Source organism: Triticum urartu, chromosome 3 (assembly GCF_003073215.2).
Source record: "Triticum urartu cultivar G1812 chromosome 3, Tu2.1, whole genome shotgun sequence".
In the NCBI taxonomy this organism is placed as follows: domain Eukaryota; kingdom Viridiplantae; phylum Streptophyta; class Magnoliopsida; order Poales; family Poaceae; genus Triticum; species Triticum urartu.
Window position 1 is genome coordinate 503,019,941 of NC_053024.1, and position 10,493 is coordinate 503,030,433.

The following is a 10,493-nucleotide window of genomic DNA, read 5'->3' on the forward strand; positions in this document are numbered from 1 at the left end:
TTCTATTCCTACGCTATCCTATGAACCAAAAAAGGCCAATAGTTGGGTTCCACGTACACGTCTTTGCACAGTGTCAGTCCTATTTTACAGTAGTCTCACTAGCTCTTCAAGGAGGTAGCTAGGTAGTAACATTGTTAGGAATGAAGGTCATGTTTGTTTTGACTTTCGCTTATGCTTTTTGCAGCTTTTCCATTTCAACAAAAAAGTCAAAAAGCTCCTAAATATGTGTTTTTTTGCTTCGGCTTTTGGCTTATACCATCATATAACAATATTGATTCATAAACTAAAAGCCGAAGCAAAAATCCCCTATTTAGGAGCTTTTGTGTTTTTTTTTGCTGAAGTGAAAAAGCTGCAAAAGCAAAAGCCTAAACTCAGCTTAGAGAAAAATGTCTTTTTAGTCTAGCTGCTCGTAGGAATAAGGTCTTATCCTTACTTTTGTAATGACAAAAATCCTTAAATCTAATTAGACGAAGTTATTTCTCAAGCGCTATCATAACAAAATGCATGAAAATTGAAGAAGTGTTTCAAACAATATAGGATAACTGACCAGAGAACTTGCCAACTAGAAAAATGAGTTCAATGGAGAAATTTAAAATACTCTTGGCGCCCTGATCACTAGTTTTTGTTCTTTTAGCGGTTTATATCCTCTCTTCTTTGGCTCTTGCTTGTTTTGGTTTTGGGTTTCTTAGCGTTTTGCATTTTCATTTGTTTCCTTTGGTTTTTGTATGCTTTCGATCGGGTCTTCTTGGCATTCTAATACCAAACGATATGCATTTTGATGCATGTTGGTGACTGAAAAACAAACAGAAACTCAGAAGGAAAGTGCATCTCTGATCTCAGAAGTACTACAATTAAACATTTCAATCCGCCCAGCCACATTGCATCAACTGTCTAGAACACAAGCAAACGACCAACACAATAGAACATGCTTACTCCAAGTTGCAGCACCACACTGGCAAAGTCGAAAACAGAAAGTTGCAGAATACGATTAAGGTAGGTTACCAAATACGATTAAGCACCACATAATGAATAGTAGCTCCAAGTGACAAGTGCAGTAGTATCCAGCCGTACGTCAGTTGTCCAGGAGACGCTCGCCCAGCTTGTAGGAGACGTAGGCGTCGATGCAGGCGTACTGGACCTGCGCGACGTCAAGCTGGCGCCTCTCCCAGTTGCTCATGGTCACGTGCCGCGGCTTCTCCATGGTCAGGCCCAGCACCTCCCTGGCGTAACCCTTGAGCCCCAGCCTCGTCCTGCCCAGGCCGCCGCCGATGCCGAGGTACTCGTTGCAGCGGGCCTCCAGGTCCACCGGCGCGGCGCACACGAGGCCGTAGTCGTCGGCCAGCTTCGCGGCGTCCTCGCCAACGCCGATGCCGACGCACCGCACCGTGGGGTCGCCGAGGAGGCCCCTGATGGCCGCCGGCACGCGGTTGGCGTAGAACATCTGGAGGACGAGGCAGCTGGTGCCGACGCAGAGCTGCAGAATGGCGACCTTGGAGGTCGTCCACGAGCTGTAGTTGGGCTTCCACTCGCAGTCGAGGCCGACGATGAGGCCGCGGTCGGCAGGGTCGTTCGCGGCGCGCACGCGACGGACCCACTCGTCGGCGGCGTCGGTGTCGCTGGTGACCGTCGTGTTGATCCGGGCGGAGCCGAAGGGGACGGTGTGGCGCGTGGTGGCCATCTTCGCCGCTCTGCCGTGAGCTACCAGTGCAGAGATCTTGCGTCGTAGTGATAGCTATTCATGGCTAGGTCTCGCTTTATATAGTGCAACTTGTAGTGCTGCTTCAACTACCTGCGTCTAGTAAATTTAAGGCTCCATTTTGGAATTTGGATCGTCGACACATAATCCGAGGAGTCGCCTGTTAGCTTTCCAAGTGAAGCAATTCATCTTTTGGGGGAATCGTGCGGCCTTTACTCGTGTGGTTTGGCTGGCAAATTTGACCAAAATCAAGTCAGTAGTGCACCCTAGGATTTCTACCCATTGCAACAGTCCTTCGCAACGGAAAGAAAACGATATAGTACTCCGATTTTGTTGTGATAGAATTTATCTTTTTTTAGTTAATAGTAGAATGTATCTTTTACAACCACAATTTGTATGTTTGTTGCCACTTATTTTTTGTTTTTGCAACAAGTGGTTGTTTATTGCTGCAAATCATGGTTTCGTGGTAATATGATGTGTTGCAATGATTTTTATTTGGCCGCTATGGTTTTCGTGGTAATATGATGTGTTGCGATGATTTTTATTTGGCCACTATTAGGCGGCGCGCCGGTCCAAATTTGGGCCGGTCGACCACGCATCGTTTGATTCATCGAAAGCTAACCGTTTGATCCTGCAAGATCTGCTTGATGGTAAACCCACCTGTGGAAGTCCCCATCATCTTCAGCTCATTTCTTCTCCACGCCAGACACGCATGGGAGGGCATGGCTGCACAATGGATGCTTATCAACCCCACGCCCACAACAGCTCGCCGCCACCAGCTAGACGTCAGGCTTGTCGCTGCAGCTCCCCGTGCGCCCACAGACTCGTCCCCGTCTAGCACTGGTCGTAGCATTTTCACATGCGGGTTGCAACTTTCTAGTCGTGGCGTCGCTGACCACATCTTCAGCATCACCGCTTGCAGCATATTGGGCCGCGAGTCGTAGCTTTTCTGTTGCCGATTGTAGCATTTTCTTCTGCGAGATGCATCTTCCTGTTCGCCGGTAGCAGTCGTCTGCCTCACCGGCCAAAAATTTCACCGTCGCTAATGCAACAAAATTGGCACTGGTTGTAGCTTTTTCACGGGCGGTTGTAGCTTTGGCACATGAGGTTGCAGCTTCCATGCCCCACCACCGTGGTCGCAGCCTCGGTGCTCGCTATCGCTAGCCACAAAACTTCACCATCGCCGCTTGCAGCATATTGCTCCGCGAGTCATAGCTTTTTTGTTGCCAGTTGTAGCATTTTGTTAAACGGAATGCATCTTCCTGGTCGCCCGGTTGCTGTCGTCCGCCGTCACCAATGCAACAAAATTGGTTGTCGGTAGTAGCAAAAACCAACAACGGTTGTAGCAAAAAATCGTCGTCCTCCATCTCGTCGTGACTATTTGTAGCAAAAATCAATCCAGGCTGTAGCACCTAGGCTTGTCGGTTGTAGCAAAAATTCACCATGGTTGTAACCTCGACGTCGACCGGTTCAAGCAAATTTGCACCGAGGGGTGTAGCCCCGACGCCGCCCAGTTCCGGCACATGGTCGCCGCGTCTCCAACCTCTGGCTTGCTGGTCGCAGCTCCGGCATCGTTGGTCGCCCCCTGGTTGTAGCATCTAGTGCTCGCCCCGTCACGCGCGGCCATGGTGATAGCCCCCAAGCCGTCATCTCATCCCTACAGATGTGTCATTGAAAAAGCGGTGATTAGTAGCAGGGGCTCGAGGTGGATGCGGCGGCGCGCGCCCTCACAGGCGGTGGTCTCGCCGGGAAGAGAGCTGGCTAGAGGAAGAAGAAAGAAGGAAGTCGGTCAGGGGCATGGGGGAAAGAAGATAAGGTATGGGGATGATGCGTGAGAGATGCATGATCCCTAAGGATTGAACCACACGCGGCTCGACCGGCCCAATACTCGGCCGACGCATCGGCTCTAAACGTTTTCCTTTTTATTTTTGTGGCAATACCTATTTGTTGCTAACCTGATTTATATTCCTATGGTGGTACCCATGACTTTTGCTATAAAAAATACTTGTTATTTGCAACACATTTTTTCTGTGTGATATATTTTTTTCTTGCGAGCATTTTGTTGTTGTTGCAATAGTATGTTTTAAATTTGTTTTGGGCAAAGCATTTTTGTTATTGATAGAAAATATAATGTACCATGTATTCAAAATATCTTAGTATAAATTTGTGAGGGCCAAGTACTATTGCCAATATACGTCAACTATAGACTTGTGCTTATGTGATGTCCTCGCACGGTTGCGTTTATTTGCATCCGCTAGTGCACCTCTCTCAAGAAGAAAAAATGAATTAGTTTTTCTCCATTACAAATTGCAAGTACGCCATAAATAAATTTGCAGAGAACTATGATTGAGTGAAAATAACATTTTTAAATAATTTGAAATGAAATAGTTGATTGGGCTTATAGCCTATTTAGCCACAACCCTTGGTCGGTTAAAGGAAGACAACCAGGCTCATTAGGTAGTTATGTCAAACATTCTTAAGAAAGATAGTCTGTCCATTTCAAAATAATAACAAGGTGCATTAATTTGTTCAAAATTCAAAACTTTCTATGTTTGATCAACTTATTAGAAAAATATTTCCAATACCTAAAATACCATATTAGTATCTTTAGCTCCATCACAAAATGAAATATATTTATATATTTTATTCTTTTAGAATTTTAGATGTTTATAGTTTATTCTATGGATTTGGTAAAACACAGGAAAGTTGGACTTCAAAAAATATATCTTATATTCTGAAACGGTGGGAGTAGATAGGTCGATTTGTTTTCTCTTTTTTTTGATCCACGAATAACGAATTATGATCCATCTCCTCCAGCACATAGACCATCGTCGCCTCTTTGCACGAGAAAAATAACCAGTGTCCACTAACACCTGGATAGAGCTTAGTGCCAAAGAGTATGGCGTTGGCCCCTGAGCCGAAATGTCGTGTTGAATTTAAAGGGTCAACGCCACATAGTATGACATTTAAGCTCTAATAGCTAAACTAGCAATACTCTGGTTTTGTTGTCACTGGATTTATCTCTTACAATTACTAGTAAGCGTGCACGTGCAACGCACGTCCTGCCAATTCAATCCATTTTTCAAATTCCACCTCTATTTAATTTGTATCCTTTTCTATAGCTTTTGTTTGTCTACACCTTTTTTTAATTCAAACAACTAAAGAAACTAAAAATGAAAATACAATATGTGCTATTCCCCAAAGAAATAAAATGGGAATGTGATATATGTAATGAATAGGGAGTATCTAGGATGATAAGTACAATATTTGTCGAAATATCCCCATGACAATAACCTAATTATTTGAAATGCATTGTTTGACAGAGACACAAAAATGAAGAGTTTATTTGAACAGTGCGCAAAAATGCTCTTCAGATGTATTTTATCAAACAAGGAGTCCGAGTTTGCCAAAATAAAAATTCAGAGCGGTTTGGAAGTATTCTCATCACTTCTCTTTCTCCGCCTTAGAAGCATTCTTCATCCGGGCTCCCAAACGCTTCATCCCTCAGAGCTTTGTCTATATAAAGAGTCAAGGTACTAAACATGCATGGCATATATGTCCAGTCAGTAATAAAATTAGTTTGTAGCACAATGTCGGAGGATTTAAAGATGGGACATTACCGTCTTATGCAAACCTTGTGGAGACCTTTGTATATTTAATGCATACTTCTGCTTTCATTATTGGGCTGATGAAGTGAAAGTTGTGAGATAAAATATTCTAAATCTCATGTAGCTTCTTTAGCAACTATAACCTTCAAGGTGGACAATCTACATCTTTGCTTCTCAGGAGAGGCTCCTAGTTGATTTGCTGCTGTACAAGGATGCTAATCTGAAACAATTATGCAGCACATGGTAAGTGCTAAGTCGACAATTGGTACTGAATCTACCAGGCTCCGAAGGATCCAATTATGTGATTTTACATGTGCATCTTAGCTATCAAAGGAAAAGAAGAAAATGGTCAAAGCAACAAAAAAATGCAAGCTTATATAAACTTCACAAAACCGGATATGACATTTCAGCCAAGGAAGATTTATTCACTTACGTTCACATGATACAATATGCAAGCAACAGTTCATGGGCATGCCCTGACTAAACTATGTGTACACAAAAATAATTATCACCACCCAACTGACCGCTTGTTAAATGTACACAGCAACTAATTGGCTTAATAGTTATCTCACACTCCCACCAATTTATTAAGAAAACAGAAATCACCCAATGGAACCGGAATTTCAGAACAGCTTAGTCAAGTTTTCCTATGTTGTATACCCTGCCGCTGAAACAAAGCAAATGAGTATAAGATATGTAAAACAACACCAAGGATAGGGGATGAATGAAACAACAAATTCCGCATCCCACGGAACAACACCATTTTATGCAGTATTCACTATCGAAGGCCCTCTGCTCTAAATACTGTGAGATGTGGAGTGTAGTAGAAACATGCTGAACCAACATGAATAGACTCCAAAATTATATGCATACATCTTGAAGCATACACTGGAATTTTCAAATTGCCATCCAACCTCCAGGAACTCTTCATGTCAAAAAAGAGAATTATACAAGACATGGAAAGGAATAGTAGGCTCGGACCAAATAATTACTAACCTTGAACTGTAGGTTCAGGCCAAATAACCAAATAAAAGATACACAGATATTGGTGAAATTAACTATAATATACGCGACTATTATAAAGAGATTTCAGATGCAGATCAACTACATACACATAATTTAGTGCCCAAGATTTGGTGTCTTATCAATTGGTCCAAGTTCTCCATGTGGCAGCACATCTCATTATTATTCTCTCGTTGCAACAAAAAAACAGAAGAATGTTATTTAGTGTCCAGTCAGCAAGTGTAAGCTTGAGCTAAAATAATACAAAAAAAGAGGAAGGAAAAGTACTGCAATTTTTACACTTCAAGGCACCACGAATACACCTCATAATCGGATTGGCACAACAATAAGATGAAATTATTGCTATGTAATATGTTTTTTGTGAAGAGACTTGAAATATCCTAGATTTGATGCTTGTACAAGTTCAGTTAAAAGTGGTTTAAACAGTCTACAAATGAACTTATTTTTACTTCCTAGATTAACCAAAAATTGGGGGATTTCACACCAACTGAACGTAGTAATATACAACAAAAATATTACTCCGTCTGTATACTAATATAAGAGCGTTTAGATTACTAAATTAGTGATCTGAATGCTCTTATATTAGTTTACAGAGGGAGTAGAAGAAGGCAGTGCAAGGACAGAATAGTACTCCCTCCGTCCCAAAATAAATGACTGAATTTTGTACTAACTTTATAGTAAAGCTAATATAAAGTTGAGTCATTTATTTTGGGATAGAGGGAGTACATGAATTGTACGTAGCAGACATACATAAACCGAAACATACGAGAGAGAAAAAACGATTATTTTTATCACGTTACCTCAGTGTTAAACTGTTTGTCTACAACGGCGCGACCATAGCCTCAGCTTCCCTCTCCCATTCGTCAAATTGTGGGGAGTGGAGCATTTGGGGACTGCATGTCTCGAAACAAATTTGATCATACTACTAAGGGGATCAAACACCAACAACCAATTGCATTGGTTCATATTTTCAGTGAACTGGGTAGAGAAGTAGAATACAATCATAAAGCGTTTTGAGCTTGCAAATGAAGCAACCTTGTCTCTCTTGGATAGTTCAAAACAAAATGAAGCCGCCTTGATAAAATTCAACGTCGTCTCTGCAGACTCGTTCTCCCACAACTTGAGAGAGACCTCTTGCTCCACCTTTCCACCACCGACCACAAAGTACAAACTCTCAAGCGATGAAGTAAACCTGAAAATGTGACTGAAAGGACCTTAGGTGCAGCAATTGCTGATGAATGGGAACATTCTGAACATGTAGAAATAAAGTATGAGTTGATAGGGAAGAGGCCAAAAAAGAAGATATAAAATATTAGTATTGAGATTGCCTGAATTTTGTATATTAGTGGATGATTGAAATCATGTACAGAAAGTTTAGGAGCTATTGTGTAGTAATTTTGATGCCAATTGAGGACTAAGTCATGGTAGAATGGATTTGTGGGAGCACTGAAAAGGTAATTCGAGTTACACAATACAATTATCATATGAAGAGATTAAATAGTCAATAATCAGACTGTAACCCTGTCTAGTGCTGAGCTTGGCATTGATTTGGATCATGATAATTCACCTTTTAATGATATAATCAGAGTCTAACCCTTCCAGAATAACGTGGACCATATGCTGGGTACCTCACTATTCAGTATAGTTTTATATCAATCTACACTTCAATCAATCGAATGGAAACTTACTGGTTTCTCCATAGTCAGATAAGGTCGTGGCCGTCCGTTGGGCAGCGTTGGGCAGCAGAGGAGGGCAGCACCGCCGCACCGCGCTGACGTCCTTCCGTGTGGCAGCAGAGGCTGACCGCGGGCAGTGGGCAACGGTGGCAGGGGGCGCTCCCGCGTTCTTGGGGCAGCAGAAGAAGACCAGCGGGGGCCTGCTCTGCTCACGCCCACGTTTGTCCGCGGGGAGGCAGAAGAAGTCTGGCGGTTGCGGCGACGGAGGCCAAACTGGGCGGCGGGAGATGGCGCGGGGCCGGCCAGGGCGGCGGCGGACCGGCGGCCGGCGGGCAGGGGACGCAGCGCGCGGGGCCGGCCGGGGTGGCCGCGGACCGACGTCCGACGGGCAGGGGACGTTGGGAGGGAGTACTGGTTGGGAGGAGGAGAGTGGGAAACGTCGTGCGGGCGTGCGCGTTCTGTAGAGCGGTTTGTTTTCGTGATTATAGCGATGGAGGATTAGTGGGTTGATTGGCGTGTTTGTTGCATCAAACATCGAAGGATTAAGGGCCATTAGATTTTGTTGATGGATGGATCTGATTGTTTGGTTCTCCGCCCTCTCTTTCTTTTATAGGAGTAGTAGATAAATTCATGGTAATAGTTCATTTATCTTGCCATAATTTTTATGTTTGTTACATTCTTATTTTTGCCGCAGCAAATTGTTTTTTACAATGATAGATTGTTATTGCAAACAGATTGACTATTTATATATATTATATCATTAAGCTTTAATATCTGAACTAGCATTACTCCGTTTTTTTGCGATTGAATTTACCTTTATAAAGATAAATTTCAACTTTTACTACAAAACAATGATTTTATCATACACTTTTTATTTTACACTAATAACATAAATGAATTTGTTGCGATTTTGTTCATACCAATATTTTATTTTACAATTATTGCATTTATTTTATCATTTTATTTTACAATGATAAAATAAGTGAAATTTATTTTTGTAGAAATACATATTTGTAGTGTTACCTCGATCTATATTCCTATGGCGATACTCTTGCCTTTTACTGCAAAAAATACTTGTTATCGCAGTACATCTTTTTCATGTGATATACTTGGCTATGTGCCGGGGATTCATTCCCAACCCTGCATAGTACTTGTGTGGGAGCGATGGATTCCCCTACATCTATCAGTCTTCTTTCGATGTAGGACTGTTGGACCATTTTTCTGGGCTCTTCGAGGGAATATAGCGCCTTTCTTGCCAACATTTTTTGTTGCAGTGTTACATTCTCATTCAAACATATTTTAGTTTTAATAACTACTACCACCATGTGAATTTGTTGTGTGCAAAGAATTTTTGTTGGGATAGAAAATATAATGTACTGTGCACAAAAACTGGTGAGGGCCAAGTACTTATTGCCGATATATACACATATGAGATGTCCACATGTGGTTGCATTTATTTGGCGTCCATCTGCGTGGCTCACTCAAAAAGAAGAAGGGAATATTTTTTCTTCATCAGACAAACCTCAATTACATCTCAAATGTATTTGTTGAGAACCACAATTGATCGATCTTTTTTTAAATCATTCAAACAAAAAAATTGATTGGGCTTATAGCCTATTTAGCCACAACCCTTGGTTGGTTAAAGGAAGACAATCCAGGCTCATCAAGTGGTTATGTCAAACGTTTAAAAAAAGATATTCCATGTGTTCCAAAATGTATGTGTATTTTAAATTAGTTATTAGAAAACTATTTCCATATCTACAATATCATATTCATATCTTTAGTTCCATAGTGAAATGAAATGTGCTTTAATCTTTTATTTATTTGGCATTTTAGGCGCTGATATTTTGTTCTATAGATTTGGTAAAATGATAAAAGTTTGAATTTTGTAAAAATACACCTTATATTCTGAAGGAGTAGGAGTAGTTGGGTCGGATCTTCTCTCTCTTTTTATTTTGATTTTTCTTTTTCATCCATGAACTACCCCCGCCTCTTTTCATGAGAGGCATAACCGTTTCCTCCACTACATGGACTGTTGGAAATATGCCCTAGAGGCAATAATAAAAGGATTATTATTATATTTCCTTGTTCATGATAATTGTCTTTTATTCATGCTATAATTGTGTTATCCGGAAATTGTAATACATGTGTGAATACATAGACACCAACATATCCCTTGTAAGCCTCTAGTTGACTAGCTCGTTGATCAACAGATAGTCATGGTTTCCTGACTATGGACATTGGATGTCATTGATAACGAGATCACATCATTAGGAGAATGATGTGATGGACAAGACCCAATCCTAAACATAGCACAAGATCGTATAGTTCGTTTGCTAGAGTTTTTCCAATGTCAAGTATCTTTTTCTTAGACCATGAGATCGTGTAACTCCCGGATATCGTAGGAGTGCTTTGGGTGTACCAAACGTCACAACGTAACTGGGTGACTATAAAGGTATACTAGGGGTATCTCCGAAAGTGTCTGTTGGG

General features: G+C 41.6%; 1 protein-coding gene and 1 long non-coding RNA gene across 6 annotated transcripts; both read right to left on the reverse strand.

Annotated features, from left to right (window-relative positions):
* Window positions 1-1,072: 1,072 nt before the first annotated feature.
* On the reverse strand, window positions 1,073-1,678 carry LOC125546903 (Werner Syndrome-like exonuclease). The gene has a single exon (XM_048711001.1). It carries the CDS (start codon window positions 1,676-1,678, stop codon window positions 1,073-1,075), a length of 606 nt encoding a protein of 201 aa, XP_048566958.1.
* A 3,316-nt stretch (window positions 1,679-4,994) lies between these two features.
* LOC125544614 lies at window positions 4,995-8,439 on the reverse strand. Of its 5 annotated transcripts, XR_007299572.1 has the most exons (5): window positions 8,016-8,439; window positions 7,363-7,531; window positions 7,128-7,220; window positions 5,317-5,524; window positions 4,995-5,232 (listed from the first exon to the last, which is right to left on the reverse strand). It is a non-coding gene; the product is annotated as an uncharacterized LOC125544614 (long non-coding RNA). The 5 variants fall into 5 exon arrangements; XR_007299573.1 differs by having other exon boundaries at window positions 7,128-7,519; XR_007299571.1 differs by having other exon boundaries at window positions 7,128-7,531.
* Window positions 8,440-10,493: the final 2,054 nt, after the last annotated feature.

Excerpts from the sequence above, each read along its gene's own strand:
- LOC125546903 (XM_048711001.1), bottom strand. The coding sequence starts at position 1,678 with ATGGCCACCACGCGCCACACCGTCCCCTTCGGCTCCGCCCGGATCAAC.